At 43.9% G+C, this 21,285-nt stretch overlaps 1 protein-coding gene, 1 long non-coding RNA gene and 1 pseudogene across 7 annotated transcripts in view; 2 read left to right on the plus strand and 1 right to left on the minus strand.

Annotated features, from left to right (window-relative positions):
- The window catches only part of LOC126918036 (uncharacterized), a 178,052-nt gene that overhangs the window by 108,342 nt on the left and 48,425 nt on the right, over positions 1-21,285 (minus strand). For 5 of the 6 annotated variants that reach the window (XM_050725603.1, XM_050725606.1, XM_050725601.1 and 2 more), the window contains one exon: positions 15,702-15,872. The exons of the other annotated variant lie outside the window; for it this stretch is intronic. In XM_050725603.1, coding sequence (XP_050581560.1) covers positions 15,702-15,708 — 7 coding nt within the window. In that variant the 5' untranslated portion in view covers positions 15,709-15,872. The remainder of the gene's footprint in view (positions 1-15,701; positions 15,873-21,285) is intronic. 6 annotated transcript variants of the gene reach the window in all.
- The window catches only part of LOC126918072 (uncharacterized), a 195,045-nt gene that overhangs the window by 93,536 nt on the left and 80,224 nt on the right, over positions 1-21,285 (plus strand). The gene's annotated exons all lie outside the window — the stretch shown is intronic.
- LOC126918046 (uncharacterized) overlaps positions 1-21,285 on the plus strand; it is a 254,831-nt pseudogene that overhangs the window by 64,669 nt on the left and 168,877 nt on the right.

Consider the following 21,285-nt stretch of genomic DNA (forward strand, 5'->3'; position numbering starts at 1 on the left):
CTGCTAAATTTTTGTATTGGACATCGCAGGATCAGAAGCGGTAAGGAACGTTCGACACCCGCATGATTAAATATAGTTATTGTTTATTCGATCAATTGCGGAGAAACGTAATCGCGAGGAAGCGCGTCAACGGGAGTCGTAAATTCCCGTCACGATTAAAATAATCGACACTACGAACAGATCGATCTTCTTATTTCTGTTAGGAGAATAGGGGTGGTTGAGTTAGTATAACACTGAGTTTATCAGGTTATAATATACAGGGTGGTTGGTAACTGGTGGTACAAGCGGAAAGGGGGTGATTCTATGCGAAAAAAGAGGTCGAAAATATAGAATAACAATTTTTCGTTTGAGGCTTTGTTTTCGAGAAAATCGACTTTGGATTTTCGCTCGGTACGCGTGCACTTTATCACATCTCGTTATAACGGGAAAGATTATTGTAGCCTTTCATACTTTAAAACAATCGAATACGTTAGAAAGTGTTCATAGAAATTTATCGTTGGTGGACTATACGAAATGAGTATATAAAATAGATACATTTAATAAATACAGAAAAGTAATACATAAAATTAGCCCACAGTATATGTATATGCACGGTCGTACAGAGTAAAGTTAATCAACGGGTTAAGGCGGAACCGAATCTTCGAAACGAAACCGAAACGCCCCTGGTTAATTAATCGATCGAAAAATCGTTACCATGCAACGTAGTCGAACGATCGTATCAGCATGTCTGGCCACAAACATCCGAAACTACTTCGTCGACCGAGCGTCTGCCGCGTGGTCTGACCAAAGCCATTAGATTCCACTGATTCGCCGTTTGCCTCCTCTCGATCGTGAACGTTAGAATGCACTGCAGATCGTCGTGTGACCGCGAATATTCGGACCCGTGTCTACCAATCTCGCCACTTTGCGAATCCTCCACGAGCAATCTCTTCCGTGAATTATCGTTTCTGTGAATTGACATTTTGGCTCCGAACAAACACGTACAAAACTACTATCTACGAATACAGTAAGAATCCTTCTCGTATGACGCGCATAATCTACGGTAACATGTTTCAAATGATTATTGCTACGCCAATTATTTTCTATGTTTTATCAAATAGGACAGTGTTTTGGAAATAAATGGCGTATATAAGAAATTGATTTAAAAAAGCATATAATTAATGTATTCAAAAATGGAAATATCTTTTACTTTTTCCCCAGGATTCAGCCGATCTAACATTGCTACTTTTTCTTCGATAGAAATCCAGTTCCTTTTCAATGTTCTTTCTTTTTAACTTCATCCATCGCGTCCTTACAAGTAACTTTTTTTTATAAACCTAATTCGCAAAATATTATTGTGTATACCAACGTGTTGCAAGTGTGAGCTTTCCTTAATCACCAATACGAGACACTGGTTATAGTAAAAGTGACTGCGTCAAGGAACAAAACCACCACGAGACATAAGAAGCCGGATGGAGAAAACGATCTAACTAAAGTAGATTTAATTCTCGAATCAGATAATTCCCGTGTTTTATTATTTGGCGCGTTGTAGGAACTCGCGTTATACGGGAGCCTACTGTATTAATTTTCGCTTACGCGTAGAACGTTCGAACGCGTAACAATTTATGCGTAACAAAGCCTCGAAATAGGCTGTTTGTGAGATTCCAAACGATCCTAATCTAAGAAATTTAATACGAACGTTTCGGAAACGAACTGAAACCGACAGGTGTACCTATATCCGATTCGGCGATTCTATCGCAAGTTTGATGGCGGGTTAGGCCTAGAATAGGGAAAGTTTGAGCAGGGCTGGATATTCGCGATTCTAATCCGCTATTCCAATTACCGGTCGGACCCAGATAGCTGACGCTGGTTCGGCTCGGTGCGCGGCGGCCAACTTTTCCACGTCGAAATAACCATCGAGCGAGACGCGCAGCCCAGTTGGAAATTGATCCATCGTCACCGGGGCGTATTGTTGCCATTAATGGCTGCGTAATGCGAACAATACGACCTGCTGAAAGTTACAATTAATTTATGGAACACGCAAGGCGGTACAAGGCAAACCACCAATCTGGTTTCGCGGTTAGGCGGATCAAACGGAAAATTCAGCGAAAAAGGACGCATCCGTCGCGACGTATTTTTGCTTCTCGTATTAGCCTACTCTTTTTACTGAAATTTCTCGATCATTGATTTTCTCGTCGTCGAATATTTTACATGTTCGTTTGCCACAGAAAGCAAAATAGTTGAAAGGGAAGATTCTAGCGGATCTCCGAAATTTCCATATTTGCGATATCTTTGCTCCGCAGAATTTTCAAAAATACACATTCTTCGAGCGACTAAGACAATCTTCCGTGAGAGTTGCTCGCGAAATTTTTATTCGTCGGCAGTCGAGACCCAGGAAAATACGAAGACGAAATTATCGCGGGAAATAACTGTGGATATTTTTATTCGCTATTGGTAGTGAAGATCCGAGAAACTTACGGCGATGGGATTACCGCGAGAAGTAACTACTGCTCGACGACGTTGAATTTTGTTTCCTAGACGATCGACCCCAGAGAGCTGCATGCGTCGAGATATATTCCACCGGCTGTCAGCTGCACACGTGGCGCAGCTTGCGTCACATTATTGCCAACGAGCAGACATAATGCGGCAGGCATGAATATTCCACCAGCTCTATCTTCCCTGACACCCTGACGATGGCCATCGACACGTACATCGCGCAATTTCCTCGGGAAACAGAGGAAGTCCGATCGGCTGCCGTTGCGGAACAGCTTCTGAAGAGATTGGACAACGAAATAGTGGCAATTAAACATAAAAATCACCGACCAAGTCGTCGTGTGGCGATTACTTTTACGACAGCACGGGACGAGGCCGTAAACGTCGAAGCTCGTCGGACAGTTGCGACGGCTCTAATCCTTTATTTGTCGAGACCCAGAGGCTGGGTAATTCCTACGGGATAGAATCGCTGTCTTAGGTCGTCCGCCAACTCGATGAATTCTATATCCCGCGTATTACGACCGCAGTATCCCCATTGGAATGTAGATGCAAGCGTAATTCCAATTCTTTCATCAGAACGAGACAGGTCGAGAGTCGACGAAAGCCACGGAAAGTTTGTTCATCTTCGAGAGAAACGACGTACCGAGAAAAAGTGGCAGGGAGGGGGGAGGGGACAAAGAGTCGGCAAAAGGTGGAACAAAGGCGGAGAAAAACGGTGATAAACAGATACGTCGGCGAAAGACAACGAAATAGGACGGGGAAGATTCGAGACAGAAAAATCGCGGGGAGACACGAGCGAGGATGCCGTGAAGCACGAAGGAAACAGGGGCAAACGAGGGATCCGTGAAAGAAACCGTGGTCGAGCCAGAAACAGAAAGGAGAAAGAAGCGCGAAAGGAAGAGCCGAAAGGAGCGGGAAAGTAGGCGCGAAAGGAGAGGCGAAGAAGGCGAGACGCAGGGAGGAGAAAACCCCGACACAAATGCGCGAGAACACGCAGACGAGAGAGCAAAAGCCCCGGTCGCGCTCTCTGGGGGTGGATCAATACCACACCACCACGAAATCGTGACGGTGCAGCGGGGATTCACCGCACACCGGCCCCCGGAGTTGTGTGTCTTTCGGCTAGCTGCACTTTGACAACGACATCTACCTTAACCAACCCCTTTTTCTTCGCCTCTCTTCCTTCCCTCGAAGCGTTGCGCGCTTCCGTAACCACCGTTCCGCACATCAGCCCCCTGCACACCCTCGTCGCTGTAACTTGGAGCACGCCACGAATTAAATTACACGCGATCCGAACTCGGTCTCTTTGTCACTACGGCCATGTTCGGCTCGGTTACTTGCCCGACGTACGATCGCGACTGTACGAGGCGAAAACACCCCCGGCTCGTTCTCCAGGCTCCACCACTTTGTTTCGCCCCGAATTTTGGCTCCGAGACAAACAGCCAGTTAGACACGATTCCTGCGAAAACGACTCGAGGTTTTCGCCTTTCCGTGTGTTCGTTTTTCGGTCCCTCCCCCCACCGGACTACGTGGTTCTTGCACTATTTTCGAATTGTTCTCGGTGGCTCGGGTGTACCAGAAAGATTGAAAGGAGAACCAAGATGTTGCTGGCTTCTGTGGTAATCGACGTATAGCGTGTTCGTAGAGAGCGAAGAAATTTATTCATCGAAAGTCGCGGAGCTGAGTTTTTCGATCAGGAAATCCATCCATCGCGATACCATTCGATGCTTCATCGTATCGACGTTCCTTTTACGCAACAATTTCGTTCCGCCATAAATCTACGTTCGCGAATTGCACAGAAGAGCGAACAAACCCTTTTTCCATGATATACAGGGTATTACAAATTTTCCCGGCATTTCGTCATATTTTCCTGTAAATTCGAAATAAACCGAGTATTTTCCAGCCGGCCCGACATTCGTGTCGCGAAATATCGCCGAGTCGAGGTTTCGATCGTTTCTTCGCCGATCGAAAGAAATGACAGATGACGCGAAGAGAGGCGGTGGTTCGGCTGGAAAAAGCGGCGGCGCACGCGGTGTTTACCCAAATCTGCAACGGCATTTGCATATTTAAGAGCAGTCGACAACGTTGGCCCAATAAATTTCGCGTATTTCATCGAAGGGAGATTTATTCGCCCGTTGTAAATAACTATCACGTGCCAGAGGAGCCGGCACGCGTAATATATGATTCGGGGCGGGGAAAACGTTTCAGGAACGCCTCGAAATCGCTCGTTAATTAAACCGAAAAGTGTCGTAACAGGCTTTGTGAAACGATTTCCTGGTAAATTGGCCCGCGGCAGGACTCTCAATTAACAGCCCCTTTTCCACTGATTCACCTGTCGGCTTGGCCCTGTGTCTTTCGCCTATGATTAGCAGATTTTCGAAAACGCCCGAGAAATTGTGTTTTCCAAGCCACCATATTATTTGCTTATCCACTGAAACATTTTATCACTCCGTTGTTGACATGGCAATTACATTTTCCAGACCGAGCGTTCCTTTATTTATTTCCGTTTCAAACAGAAAATCTTACAAAGTCAATGCAGCACTGGTGGTTTCCTTCTTCCTAATTATTATTTATTTACAATAATCATAATTTATACGTGCGTACGACATACGGTACAACGAGGTGCGATTCAAAACGTGTAATACGGTAACACGTGCAACGTGTTTAACATAAAAGTTATAATAATATGTAATCGATATCTCGGATATCGTTGAGGGTCGTGTTCTTCGTTTCACATAGGCTTCAACCAGGTTGGGTTCGTCAAATACTCGCAACAGTATCTACAGTGGTTATGAAACTGCGGATTTTTATGAATTTGTGGAGAATTTGAGGGCGCAAACATTCATAGAACGTACGTAATACACGAAGAAACGTAAAATATCCGAAATATAATATTCGTTATGATATTTAACATGCTCCTGTCTATGTTCTGCCTTGTAAATTGTTTTCGCGAAAATATGAATTTGTATAGAAATACGCAGTTTCGTAATTAAATACCATGGAAAGCAACAATGAATATCAATTTAATAGAAAGCACGTCGCGGACGGGAACGAATGTCATTGTTAAACGCGATACTATCTGTATACTCGCCAATTCTCGTCGAGTGGCAAACGAGCAAATAATGCAGAAGGAAGAGAGTACCGCGATGAAATCTCTTGGGAACGTTTCGAACAATCCAAAGGATTCAAATTTGAGAAAACTCGGACAACCTTCAGCCAAGTTTGGAAAATGGAATTACCCCGAGAACGCGGAAGAGTTTTTCGAGTTAGAGTTTGAAGCTGAGTACTCGAAGAAGGAACAATTGGTCGTTTCTCACGATGGTTGGTAATATATCCAGCCATATTATATTTAACGTGGGATTTTTGGGTTTCGATTATGCAAACTATGTTGCAGTTCGCTTGTTATAGGAATTTAATTAAGCGATTATTGATTGACACCAGGCTTCCGTTGTAGGAAAATTGCGGAATTTCGCGATCCATCCTCTCGCGCGATACACGTACAATGCAAACTACCCTTGTTTTACATGATGTTAATCAAACATGAAAGTTTCATCAGCTTTTCAAAGAAGATCAAAGTAACCTGTAAGTTCATAGCCATTCTTTTTACTCTTAAATTTACCATCTTTACTTTCTCGACTTCTATCGATGATCTCGATCTTCTCGTAGAACCTATTAAAAAAAGGAATTCCGCCATCTCGTTAAACACGGTTGATAGTGGGAAAAATTCACTGCACCGACCGATCAAGTTTTCCAACGCTAAATCAAGAGATACCATCAACGGTTCGCTATCCATCGATCAATCAATTCTCGAACGAGCAACCCTCGCTTTTCGTGTAACCGCGAACGAATAGATTCGTCTCGTTAAACAGCGAATGACAGACGAGCAGCTGATAAAAGGGGAGGTGGGATGGCACGAAGTTGCGTGAAAGACGATCGAACGTGGAGCCGAGAAAGGGTCAAGGAATGGAATAAATCTCGACGTGGTTTTAATGGCTTAATGCAGCCTGGCGAAAGCCTGTCTTCGGCGCTGATCACGCCATCTTATTACGATGAGCGATCGTCGCTCGGACTTTTTATTATTGCCGCTCGGAGGTTGGACTTGTGCTGGGAGAACTTCCGGTTCTCGGGAATTTCGTGACTCGCCGAGTTTCTCCCGGCGATCGTTGAACCCTCCCGCGAGAAACTCCGTTCTCGCGTGATGGAAAGTTGGTATGGTAGTTTGACAAATTATCGGAGAGCCTGAATTGACGATAATTGTACGGAACTTTGTGATATCCGAGCGTTTCCTTCTTAAATTACGAAGTACGTGGTACGTGCTATTGTCGTTTCCCGATGGACGTATTTAAGATACGATACGCATTTATTCATAGTCGTCTCAATTTCTCACACAATCGAAGATCTTCACGGCTATTTAAGACTAATCTTACCAAGAATTTCATTTAAAATTGTATCAGATTGTTTCAAAAGTTTCTTTCGTTTCGTAAGAAAATTATAGATGCACAAGATTTTTTGTTTTATATTATTGTGCGTGATCCATTTTCTTCTATTACGCTTTTGTTCTAAAGAGAAGTGTAAAGACACTTGTCAGATTAGGTTTCGTATAAACATTGCCACATAAGGCAGACAGCGAAAGACACTTTCGCAGCAACCTAATACATTCATTGTTATTTCTTTCGTTCGCCTAGCTTTATGTAAATTATTATATCAACAGAAAATTGAGAAATTGATCAATCGGATAATATAATAATTTACATAAAGTTAAATGAACAAAAGCAATAACAATGAATGTACAATTATTAAATTACATTTTGAAACCGGTTATTTACCCAGGCCTGGTAAGGTCAGTGTTAACTCAAGATTATCATAGGATTAAGTCGGAGTAAATCTTTTCTTGCAAGCTATCGGAGAGGAAACAGATCGCGTACGGATAATCAAGAATAGTCGATTAAATTATGAAAAATTCTTTTACGAAGTTGGTGAAGGTATTTGGAAAGAAGTAACTCGAGTCACGCTTGCAATGGACGAAAGTAACGTTAAATCGTACTCGGATCATCTTCGGTCGACGATCCTTCACCAACTACGTTCAAAGCTACTTTCCTCTGCTGCGCACAAAATCTTTGCTCGTATAACGAGCAATTTTCTTCTTCCTCGAAAATGTTCCACGTTCTCCGCTTTGTAGAAACGGTCAGTATCGTTCGGAGTAGGAGAAAACAGCGACTTACGCGACTCAAAGGGATTCCAGAGCGCTTTCAGGAGAACGTCTCGCGGCTGTTCGTTATCCAGGAGCGTAACAGCCATTGAACCAGGATGGTAGGACTGGCTCGATGCGCTTTGCATCTGCCGGAATGCCTGGCAGTCCTTTGAGCCACGACTGGCCGTGAATCGGCTCTCTTTTCACTCCATTTGTTCGTTTATTTATCCGTTTCGCCCCGTTGCACGGCGAATCCCGATCGGGAATATCCAGGATTTCGAGGGAGATCCCGCCACGCCAGGAAAAAATTGTTTCATTTAGCTGGAATCCGATAGAGAACGTCCCGATCCCTCCTTCGTTCTCGTAGATATTTTTAATGAAAGTCTTTCCGGACGCGTTTCGGATTCGTTGGAAGGATTGGCGAGTTGTATTGGAAATGCGGCGTTGGTAATTGCAAGGTAGTACCAAGGATAGCGTGTAAATGGAGAGATACAGGGATGATCGATTAACTCTGATGAGAGTTATGCGATACTTTGGACGAAGTATATCGTTGGATTAGATTTTAAAGAATTCTTTGTCCGACGTTCGTTCGCGCTTCCTCTTTCGTGTCTTTGATAGCACGTTGCGCTCTGTCTCGACGTTTCTACGGTCCGAGAAATCTTATTTTTTAAAATCTAAAATCCTAACCCGTTTCTTCTTGGCAAATAACAGAGGAGTTAGTTACTCGGAGCAAAGAAGGAGCGACAGAAAGAAGAAAAGAAGAAGCGGCAAAGGTGCAACAGCTTCTCTCTAAACAGTCCATCCGCTCCTCTCGTGTAGCTTCGATAAAAAAAAGCCTCGTCCAATGGGAATCGGCACACTGGCGCACACGCACGCGAGCGGCAACACGGAAACTCGAGGAGAAAAGGTACAAGAGGTATCGAAACGAAAGACGTATGTACTGCAGCACCCGTGTCGTTCAACGTCGTTCAACAGCAGCTGCACCCCCCGACGAGGAAGAACGCGAAAGGAACACGGAGAATTCGCGAAGAAGAAGGAAAGAGAAGGGTCGCGGTGTGGCTAAGCACTCTGAGCGATCGGACGAAGCAAGAAGCGGAAGAGGCTGGCCGCTGGAGGATCTCGTAAATAAGAAAGCTGTTGCAGCAGCGTGGGTGGTGCAGTCCAGTGGAATGGACGAAGAAACACGAAGGAAGGGTGCGCGCTGTAAGAGCAGAGGAAGGGGGAAGACAGAGCGTTTCATTGAAAGTACAACTAGAACGCTGTGGAAACAGTGGGTTCTGGGAAGAGAAAGTCGATGGGAACACAAGTTTCCAGCTTTCTGCGTTAAAGCGTGTCGAGACTCGGTGAAAAGGACACAAGGATGGGGGTTGGGGTGTGATAGACGAGGGAGGAGGAAGAAGGTAGAAGAAGAGTGGAACGGATGAAACAAAGATGGGGAGAGGGAGGTGAGTTCGTGGAAGAAAAAGGAGACAGCGCAGCGGAGAATTGCAAAGGGGCCGACGAAAGAATGGGAAAAGTTAAGGGACGGAACGATTCGTCCGGGAAAAAGAGAGTTTCGCTCTCTTTAAATCGTTCCCGCGAATTCGAGCATTCGTCCACCTCCAGCTCTCCGAAATGAATGGGCTTTTCTGTTTACCCAGCCGCGACGATGCCTGTAAATACCGAAAACCCGTAGCCAAAGTCCTAGGAATTTTCCGGGGAAACATTTGCTTAGTCGTTACGTTGATAAATTAAGAAACGTTTGAAGACAAACAGTCTCGTCGATCTGTTCCTCCGTTTCGTCGAACGTTGTCACAGCCTTGAAATAAATTTGATAAATTCGACGAAGACGATGGAATTTGAAAATTGGAAAATTAGATTCGAGAATCGCAGCGAGATAAGGATTTGAAAGATATTAAATTTTCCATAAAGTTTCGTTTATTCTGCCCTCTACTTGGACGCAATTTCGTAATCACGCGGTCGGTACCTGCCGCTGAATGAAAATGGAGATTTGAACAATGAGAAGTTGTAGTGGTAGGGCGCCGTAAAAGCTTCAGCTCCGTCGAGGTTGCCGGATGGTTTTTCGTTGCAACGAGTTCACGCCATAAGCTTCCGTTCGCATAATCCGTGCACCACCGCTCGCGGACCTGTATTTCGTATAAGTAGAATATAGAGTAGACGACTCGAAGCAAGCTTCGATCGAGCTGCTGCTGCTCTACCTTCCTTCTCAGCCAGTTCACTGTTCTTCGCTGTTCTTCCACGTACTTTCTCCATATTGGCTAGATTTTATCAAATTTCTTGATGTACTCCGTAGCCTGGTCGGGAACCGAGTAGAACGAGATCAAAGATTTTGCTACTTTGGAAACGAATATTGTTTCCTTCGGTCCTATTACGTATAAAACTTCCTCCGGTAATATTTTACAATCGAAGCACGATTGCCTAGAGATAGAATCTGCGAGTTGGAATCCGCGGTGGATCCTTTTTATCTAAAAGAGATCGGAAAGCCCGTTAAATATCAAGTGAAAGTTAATCAGCAAAATTGTCCTGCTTTTCTACGCGTAAAATGAATCGCAAGTTCTTAATAAACTTTATCGTTTCCAATTAAGAAAATTAAGGATCGAACTAAATAGACGTACGCGCTGCCTCTGCGTCGCGTTTAGAGCCAACTCATATTTAGCTCAAAAGACGGGACTCTCTCGAGTTAAGCAAATTCCTGCAGCCAGTCTAGAGTCTGTAACTTTCGAAATCGTAACTTGCCGGGCACCGTGTATTTAGGCAGCGGTCCAGAAACGGGCAGAGCAAGCACGCTAACGATCTGGCTAAAAGCGTTGCAGTCGTTTAACCGTCGAAAACTGGACGTTCCACTGGACGAAAAGCATTCACCGACCCAAACCATCCTCGCGCTGGACATACCGCGTTCCTCCGTGACCACGGCCATTAGTGAACTTGAAATCGAGCCGATTTACGTCGATGTCAGTGCGCTAGCATCTGCTAAAATCCTGGCTCTCCTCTCGCGATAAGACGAACCCGCTTGGAACCAACTTTCTCGATTTTCGAATTAAGCTATTCGCTAATTTATAGCAGCTTTCGAATCGAATAGGGACCACCGTGAATTTGCGTAACTTTAGGAACGGATAAAGTAAGCTTGCAATTTTCAATTTTATCTCTGCTTCGTCTAAGTTTCGGCATTTCAACGTTTCCATGTTTTTACGAAAGCAAGAACACGAACGTTGGTATACTTTATCTTTGGACGTCGTGTTTTTCGTTCTTCGAGAGGCACTCGTGTCGCGAGTTACTCTTTCGCGCTGACATTAGAGTTCGCTTTCTCCAGGAGTAAACGTGGGACCGCGAATTGTCGCGAACAATTCAGTTACAAATTGTGAACAATTCACAGTATCATGCTCGCTCCGAACAAGCAAAGAGCGATGTTCGCGAAACGTCGTGACGAAAGTGTAACTCGTAACGCGATTGTCTACAGCAAGACCAGAAGAATAACATCCGAGGACGCGGAGTATTAAGCTCCGAATTTTTCCTCTTCTTCCTCAGGACAGACCAGAAGCTGTGAACTGTCACGGTCACGGGACCACCCTAGTGCAAAGGTGGAACTCGTAACGCGGTCGTTTGCCGAAGAAGCAAAAGCACGACGTGCATCGATCCTCGTGAAAGCTTAACGTCTGATATTTCTCATCTTCATCGGTCTCGTTAGTTCGCCAGGCGAGATACCTTCCGAACCAAAAAATTCGCCCGCTACCATCGAGTTTATTCCACCGCCACTATCGAAAGTTCCACGCGATTTTTATTCTCCCTGGAAATGCAACGACAGGAAACCGTGGCCAAAGAGGCTAAGGCCTGGTTGATAAGAAGAAGAAAAAAACGAGCCTGGCCAAGTGGGTCAAGAATTGACCGAAAGAGAAAAAGACAGGCAGGCGGGTAGGATAGAAGGAAGGGTGTTGGGCAGGCAGGGGGTGGTTGGTGGCTGAAAAACGGCAGCCACGACTGCGTCAGTGGAAAACGATCGAGTTCGAGCAGCCTCGGCCGGAATCCGGAGCCGACGTTGCGGCTGTGCCGAGCTGTGACGCAATCCGAGTATACAGTATACGGTGCACAATGGCCCGTATCTGGGTCGTGGTGTCAGTGCTACCCCCTTGCTCGGCCGCCAGGGGGCTACAGCCCCAATTCCGCGCAACCCGGCGCGCCTCGAAAATCGCTGCGATATCCGCCGGACCGGACGACCTTCGCTGACCTATTCTTTCAGCGGACTAACTTGTTCCCTTCGTCTTCCATTCTCCTTCCCTTGTTTCCTTCGTCCTCTATTCTCTTTCCATTGTTCTGCTCCGTAGTTTTATACAGACACAAGGCCATGATTACGGCGCATACATATTCGGACAAACTAGCGTCCCGACGAACGAAACATCCGAAGACTGCGATGCATGCAGTCATAAAAATCTATGTACATATTTGATTCTATCGACGTATCGAGTTCGTTAAGCCGGTTTCACACGGAGGTACGTGTACCGTGATAGACGTACCGTGATGGACGTATCGTGATACACGTATCGCGAGTTGCGTACCGTGTAAATGTCGCCATTTGTTTTAATGTCCCGTCTGTCTCCGTACGAGAAGTATCGTTGCCGAGATACACGAAACGAGTGTCGCGATACTGCGTCTCGTGAGAATCGTCGCGCGAACGCTTGCATTCGTATGCACGTATAATAATGTATATTCGGTATCTATCATGCGCGTGTGAAACCCATCGTAGAAATAAAAAACTTTGTAAAACGATGATTAGCTACCGATAAAACGTCGCGTTATTCGTTTTACAGGAAACAAAGAACCGGCCAGGAAAAATGGTGTCACGATTCAAAAATGGGAAAAACTATGCATATCGTTTACTTTTCGTAACTTGAAATAGTTAGAGAAATATGTCTATCGAAGTAATCGATAATTTATCAAAATTACTATACGCTTATTATCATACAATGTAACATGAAAGTATACGCATCGAACGTCGTCGTTTATGTTATAGAAATAACATCGATTATTGTCGCCTCTGTGTAAACAATTTGTAATTCTTGGTACACCTATCGCGTTCAGCCCTGCAGGCTTCATAGTGCGAGTGTAAAATTTGATAAACACTGGTTTGTTAACGCGTACATTTGCAAAGATTTCAGCGAAATTATCGACTATTCGTTCGAGGGACAATTAGTATGCGCATACATTCGCTAGAAAGTGTGTACATTTACCGATTTAACATCCGCCGTTACGTCGATATGAGATAAATTAGGTTGGAATTAACTGGCAAGGTACATGCTGCAAAGTATCTACGACAACGACTGACGATTACGCGCTTTTGAACCGCAGAATGCTATGTTTAGGAGAATAGGATTAGATTTGGGATTAGTTCGATCTGACGATGAGCAGTTCAGTGGAATAAGAGTGAATTCTGGATCGAAGTTTCGATTAAATTCTGGCGATTAAGATTCATTTCGCTAAAGCGTATTAATCGTAGCTTCGACGATCGTTTCGGTATAAAACTGAGCTTGGAGCTTAAGGACGAAATATTTTCCTAAGTGTAAGAAGCGGAATTCTTCATGAAGATTCTAGAGCAAGAAGAGTCATCTAGGATGGTTCTGAATCTTGTGGCTCGAACAGTGACGTTCTCGTAGGTGTTTTGGACTGGGTTAAGCACCGGCTAGGCGTCCACGATTCCTGAGCAATTTAGGAGGATGTTTTGCACGATTTACGATATAAATGGCTGTCGTTGATAAAAGAGCTCATTGTCCGCGGCAGGTTGAAGGTTGTCTGGCTGTGAGATAGCCTTGAATTCCTTTCGATCCGATTAACCATACTCTCGCGCATTTTATCCTCGTTTATTATTCTAAAGTTTGCTTTAAACGTCGGATATCATTTTAAAGTTTGGACGGCCAGATTATAAACTAAACAGAAATAGTTTCAATTTGAGCTTCAAACTTTTTAATTTCGAAACGTTTTATTCGGTCATCGTTCATCCGATAACGATAATAAAACTGATAAAAGAGGAGAACAATTTTCTACGGAACGAACCGGCGTGAGGCAACGTATTCGGGTCGTGGAAAGCCCCTTAAATCGAAACAGCGATCGCGTAGGGAAAGCGGGTCACCAAAGGCGGCGAAGAAAAGGGCGTCGAACGCGTATCCTGAAATTACGTTTCCAGCGATTTCCGTGACCCAGATCAAGCCAACCACGCAGATTGCTCGCACGCAACCGTCAACCCGGCTGTTCTATATTTTCAGTGACATCCTTTTTCCCATTGCGTTTTGTTTCAAAAGAAAGCCGCTCCCTTTCGTCGAAACAAGATCAGGCAAAAATGAAAAGGCAGAAGAAAGGAACGATACCATCGCGAATTCCGACTTTGAGGGAGAACGGTGCGCTAATAAAATTAAACGAAACTACGAGAAACATTTGAGAGAAAATTTGAACAATTCTAAAAATTTCGTTTCAACGTCTTTGCTGTTTCGTAGCTAGGGACGTCTTCTATTTGTTACGATCTTTCCGTGCTTCTGAAAAAAGCATTCCAACCTGCAGGGTTTTTCGTTCGACGAGCAAAGCTTCGACTCAGTGACAACGAGAGGCGAACGATCGTGCGAATAAAAGGTGCAAACGAACGTCACGAAGGTACATCCTGAGCCACTGTCCTGAAATATCGAATGGATACGAGATAATTTAATCGAATTAACTTCGTATAAAACAATTTCGTCGATACGATATTCGATTACGATATTTTAATTCGCGGCGAATTATTTCGTTAGAGCTTTATTATTTGATTACGCGTGAAAGGGCAGAAACAAACGGGGAAAACGTTGCGTGAAACGTAACGAAAAACGAGGGGCAGGGTCGAATAACGCGAACCTACTATCAAGTTCGACGGATTATTGTTAATTTTCCTCGCTGGCGGCTCCTTGGAGTTTCGAAACGATTCGATCGGGTCGCTCGAAGTCAGAGAAAAAAGAAGCCTGTCGGGGCTCGTGCGTACAACAGAACTCGAGAAGGTAACGAACGATCGGCCGGCTGGTTGAATTTACGCGGATCGCATGCATTATGCGTTTCGTACGTGCGCCGTCTAGCGCGTGAGCGGCTTTCCCGACGATAAACGCGAGTTACAGCCGTAATCGTAGCTCCAGGAGATAACCGAACGTTGCCGTCGTGCCTTGGAAATTCGGTTTACGCCGCGTTTCCAGCGATATATCTCGCAGCGACGGAATCGACCCGTGCCGTACCTCGCAGCTTTTTCTCCCGCACTCTGATGTAGGTTAAACGATTAAAAGATAACGCGGAGGCTACGCCCGACCGAGATAAAAGGTCGATGAAGTTCTTAATGGAGCCAGATTAGCGAACGAGAGATCGCTGCCTGCAGATATATTCTCTCGCGGAGAACAATTCCGCAGACAATATACGAGCACGAGGTGATTCCTTAATAAAGAAAATCGAATTAAGAAAAAGTAAGAAAAAATGGAGAATGAAAGGTGGAACAAAATTTTCGTTAAAATTCCTTAGTTTTCGAGAAAATCGAGGTGGAAGATCTGTCAGTTGTGTTTGAACCTGAATTTGACATTAGGCGTCATATAAGAAAATTGTCTTTCTTCTCGTATCATTTAACTGTCATAGAACAGTCTAAATGTTCAGCCTCGAAGTCGTGTCTCGATGAAATCGGTAGATTTAACAGTCCACGTGTCCATGAAATGTAACTCGAATGAATTTATCATCGAGTCCATTAACTAGTAACCGGAAATATACCGAGATCGTTAAATAAACTACGAAATCGGATCATTCGTTCTATTTTCGGTGGATCAATTGCTAACGCGAATAACTAAATAAGAAATCATTTTGAGAATTCTCGGTTCGATAACAACCGCGCACGCAACAAGATTGGACGATCTGTTGGCGGTCGGTTAGTGGTTAATTTCTAACGACGCAAACAACGTAGATGAGAGCATTGTGTCCACGAACAAGAGGTCAGAATTATCGACGGTGGTCGATCGACCATAGGTCGAGCATCGAACGAGGCAACTTTTAAAGGACTCACCCTTCATGCCGAGTACTTGCACTCTCCTCTGGTCGAGAGGACACTTTCCTGTGCTTGTTTGCTGGCCGCGAGGCGACGATATCGATACGCTTCGAGACGCAACTCGAAAGTCCGGGTTTACTCGCAGGTTCTACTTTGATCAGGAAAATACGCAGGAACATAGAACACTCCCTGCAACAGACACCATGGAATATCGCTTGAGAAGAGCGTAGAAATTGCCTCGTTGCACTGTGAATGTTGCCGCTTTTGATCGTGCCGGGGGATACAGTTCTTAATGTATTTAAATTGCACATTAACGTGGGGAAATTGACCTCAGTTAGAACTGAATCGAGTTATGTAGATGTTTATGCAAATCCCTATTTTCATCAACGTAACTGAAGAAATTTGCACCGTCCATTAACCTTTAACGCTCGTGTCCTTGCGAGGTAGTCAACCAATCGATTCTTCTATTAATAGAAGTACAATTGTTTGTTCGTACTTATAAAAACATTTGTTTCACTTTATTTCTTATCTCGCGTTTTGCATCTTATCGTATCGAGATATATCACATAGCAGGATACAGTATCATAATTGAAGAAAATAACAGAAAAGTATATTATCATGCAATCAAGAAACAATTGAAAGAACAAAATTGTGCGTTTCTGACCAGTTAGATCCGGAAAAATGGCACGTGAAAGGGTTAAATTCTATAATAATTGACGTATTTTACTTATTTATTTGATCTTCTTTAGTGTCGGATTTAGCACATTTTATAGATATTTACGCTTTTAACTCTTTGAACGCTGCGTTGTCCGACGTTAAACGTGCGCCGTGGGCTGCCCACTCTTTACGAAGAAGCACACCGTGGGCTGCGTATTTTTTACGAAAGGCATTGTAGTCTGCTACACACTTTGGGTTTCGCCAGTTTGATAATTAATTTCTCTTGTTTCAACGGAACCATCAGAATGTGAGATGGGTAACATCTATACGTCTTTTTTATCACGCCACTTTAACGCCACTTTTAACCTAAATTGAATGGCTACGTAGCTCAAAATTGAATGGCTACGTAGCTCAAAATTGAATGGTTGTGTGAGAACGCATATATGCGTTCTATTAGCTCCAACTATATTTAACACTAGAACTACCACACCAGTCAAATTGACCAGTTTTACAATTTTATTTTAAAATTCCTATTTCGTCTTATATTTTTTTCCACAATGATGTAATGACTTTCACAGCGATAACTAAAAGAATAATATAATGAATTTTATTTTGTTTCGTATGTATTCAAACTGAAAACAATTTTGTATCAAGGCTACTTATACCAATACCAGTGAAAATGAGTGGTATTTGTCAAAGTGTACAAGAGTCCTGCAATCTGTTTATCGAACCCAATTAACCAGTTTCCTCGTTTTGTACAATTTGCCACACGTTTTTAAAATTTGTACTGAGTATCATTCGATATGACGATATCGGTTATCAGGAAAATTCTGGATCGATCGCTAGATCGCTAGATGCTAACGCTGGAAATACCACATCAGTGAAAATGACTGGTTCTACGATTTTATAAACGTGTCAAACCTCGTTCAGGGATCATAATACCAAAAATGTACTACATAACGTGAAATTGCTTCTGTAAGAAAGTAATAAATCAATAAATATACAAATATTCTATTATTACGTATTTTTTAAAGACCAGTCATTTTCACTGGTTTTGGTAGAAACAGCTTCGTGTTAACTATCGGTAGTTCTAGTGTTAAACAGTGTTAGAAAAATCGTCCGCCTTGTGAATATAATCCGTCACTTTTATCTTTTAAAATTTCTTAAATTTTAAGCACCGAAACGCTTTCGCTAATCTCATCCGCAACTTGGTCGATTTCCTCTACTTTCTGTTCCTCAGAGTTAACCGACTTAACAAATAAACAGCTCGTAGCAAAACGCGTGTCGAACGTAGCGGTCTCGTTTCGAATTTACATCGCACGATCTACCATCCGTTAAAATCCACTGCAATTAACATTCGCAGCGTCACTACGCAAAACCCATTCTTACAATTCACTATTAAACCCCACGGTTTAATCCTCCTCCGGGGAGTCGGCAGCGAACTCTACGACTGAATCAGTATTCTCCAGACAGCTGCAGCAATTTGCAACAGCTCGAAAGCGTTTAGAACAGGCTGGAAGTAAGGAAAGGGACGGAGGGAAAGGGCGGGGCTGAAGAAGGAGCGAACCGGAGGCTATAAATTTGCGTTTGCTATCGCGATACGTGGAAGGGTACGAGCCGAGGCTCGATTTCTGCGGTCCTGAAGGAATCCTTCGGCGCCGCGGTCCGATCGAGTACTTTACACTCGATCGTTTACGGCGCAGAATCGCAAGCTTCTCGTTGCCGTCGCTCGTATTCGTGAACGTGCCTGTTTCACGGCCGATTTCTGGTCGATGAAACTGTTGGCGAGAATATCGTTGACCCGAGGCCAATCGGGAATATTGCTCCTTTCGTCTTCGTGGATCTACGAGTCGCCGAGAAGCCAGGCTGATTAAATCCATAAATTAGAAGAGTAGAGAAATAACGACGTTACCAAAGCGTTGAAATTTACGATTACCGATACCGCGTGTGCCTGATAAGTAGACTGCAGATGCAGATTTTCGTACATTTACGGGAAATTTACAAATGCAAAAGTGCATCCAATATATATACAATACAATACAATATACATACAAGGTGTGAAGGTATGTAAAATATCGAAAGTGCGGTACACGTCAAAATATTTAGCGGATGAAATAAACGACGATAATGCTCCTGTTTCGGTCGTTCTCGTAAAAATTTAAATTTCCATAAATATCCATAGAGCAGCGAATAGCCAACGGCTATGAACGTAAGTAGAACGTAAGAGAAATTGAATACTGATATATGCGTACAGTGAAATCAGAAATTGATGACGGCTGAAGTTGGTCGCTTTAGTTGCTGAGAGACTCGGGTCGAACCGAATGGCTTTGGGAATTACCAAGGAATGAAACTTGGAATTAGCATGTTGCTCGAGGGGTATTTTGAGTTGGTTCGATGGAATCGAAGCGCACCGGTTGTCTGCAGTTATAGCGTGCTACTTAGAAGATGGGTATATATTTCCAAACGGGATATCGGACGAAGTAGATCAAAAGAGAATATCGGATACCCGTGTCTGTTATATTATTTATTTCGACGCATATTTGAAACCGAGGTATCGAAAATCGTTTGACGCGGTACTTGAAAAATATTTACCAGAAAAATATCGGATACGTGTTATTGAGCTACGCTACTTGAGAAATATTTAACGTGAAATATCGAATTTCCAGTATTTCGTCGTGATATTCGAAAAGCAGGCAAAACCGACCAAGTGTGTTTATATGAAAGCAAATTTTCTTCGCGCGTTATCAGAAATTACGTTTCGTTGCTTCTTGAAAACGGCGCGCCAATCGTGCGCCGCGTTCGATCAATTTCACTTTATTCTACTCGACGCGCGAATTCTATGTTATATTTTGCCCTGGCAGCCGCGACATTATTATGCGCAACATTTTTACAAAATGTCGTATCGTTGAAAAGTCCACGTTTCTTAGTCCATGCAAGTTTCAAACACTCCAACAAATCCAATAACACGTGTCATCGATGACCACCGTAGCAGTCTGCGTATTAAAAAGCAACGAACCTCGGCAATTTAAATCGCGCTCTTCCATTCGAACCTGGCTAAACCTTCCTCCATACAAACGGTCTTTTTAAATGACAGTCATTCGTTGTGCATAAATGTACATCGAAGATGCACAAGGAAAATGACTAGGAGGATTGGAATCGAGAGACAGGCGGAGACGGTCGTTAGACAACTGTTTCACGAGTCGACCGACGGTAATCCTGAATCATTAGAGAGGGCTTCTGGATGGCAACAATGCCCGTGGTGGGTGGGCGCTTTTGTGTCGAGGAATCGCTCGCGCCAAACAAATCGACGGAAATTGGGATCTCTTTGATGGGAATCGAGCCTAAGAATCGATGCCTACGGATGATCGTTACCAGGAAACGATTCCGACGAAGGCGTCTGATGGTCTGTCGCTTAATGCGTTCTCTGTAAAACGTATTCGAGGATGTAGGTGAAAGAGTCGGATTGTTCGGTCGCGATAGAGTCACGATAAAAAGGAATTTTCGCGTTATCGAATTACGAGGACACGGAAAAAGAAGGAACGCTGTTCGTTTAACGTTGGATGATTTTGATGCTCGTGTCAAAGAAAGAATAATACACAAAGGAAAATAAGACGCTAATTCGAAAGAATATCCTTCTCTTTCAAGCTCGAGCCTTTCGTCGAACGGACTCCTTGTAACTTTCACTGCACCTGTTGTAACTTCACTGCACCTTCTTCAGGTCATTTTCCGCCCGATCGTATTTCTCTCGCGCCAAGAATATACCTCAGGTTTGAGTAAAATGTAGAAAAAATATTATTGGCATTTATGATTTTTCGTTTCAGTTCTAAACCTTTGCACTCTTCCTTGGAACATAGCGATCTGTCCTGTTTGTTAAAATGAGCGATAACCTGAGATATAAAAATTCGAAAGCCGCGGTACAGTTTTATTCGATCGTCGAGTATAACGAGTGCTTAAAAGCTGCTTGGTTCCGGCTGAAGCTAACACGAGAAGAAACGTGAGTTAAGAAATTCGCGGAATGTATGGACACCAGGAAGTCGAGGCAGTTGAACCAGCCGCAAACAGTGCTACGCTAAGAGTTAACAAAAAAGAATTCTACCGTTCTTTAGCACGCAACAGATACTTCGTATCGTTTCCCGGTAAGGATCGTAGTCTCGTTCCGTTCGGTGAAGGATAAACAGAAGAAACGTTTGGGTGGAATCACCTGGAAAGATGGTGAAGCGGCGCGCATCCAAGCGTCGTTGAAAATCCATGGAAAGGAGCTTGGCATCGATCTGCGTGTAGGCGATTATCGGCGTAACGGTCGCGACAACAGCAACAACCCGGCAAGCAGCACGACAGCTAACGAATCCTGACCGCGGGATTTAATCCGAGCACAAACGCGGACACATTCAATTAGCCGGTGTGTATCCTGTTACAAGACTGCTGGAGACACGAACCTGCTGCAGCCCGATCTATCCTCTGGTTACGTCCGCGTCGCGTCGATCCGGCTGCTCGAAAAGCGCAAAGACCGAGCGGAAAAGCGAGTCGACGTTCCTCTGGAAATGTGCCGGCGTTATCGTTTCCGTCCTTATAACGTGTCGCGGCGCCGCTTATCGCGCTTTATCAGCAACGATCCGTTGGAAAGCCAGAGCTGCGCGAGCACTTTCCACCCTATCGTTTTCCAACCGTTCACCTACCGTTTTCCCCTTTTGTTTTATTTTTATTTTCTCCTTCCTTCCTGCTTCTTCTATCGTCGTTTCTCTTTCTTCCTCTGTCTGTTGCTTTTAGCATCGTTTTCGAATCGGAGACCGGTCGGACTTCCGGCTGGTTCAATCCTCACTTGATAAATATTTAAAGACTTGCAGTTTTCTATCTCTGTGTTTTATTTCAATTCTTTTTCATTCTCGATTAATCGCAAACACGATAGCCATCGCTTGCCAATTCTTTCTCAAACTTTCTCCTGGCC

The sequence above is a fragment of the Bombus affinis genome, chromosome 6 (genome assembly GCF_024516045.1).
Source record: "Bombus affinis isolate iyBomAffi1 chromosome 6, iyBomAffi1.2, whole genome shotgun sequence".
Lineage (NCBI taxonomy): Eukaryota > Metazoa > Arthropoda > Insecta > Hymenoptera > Apidae > Bombus > Bombus affinis.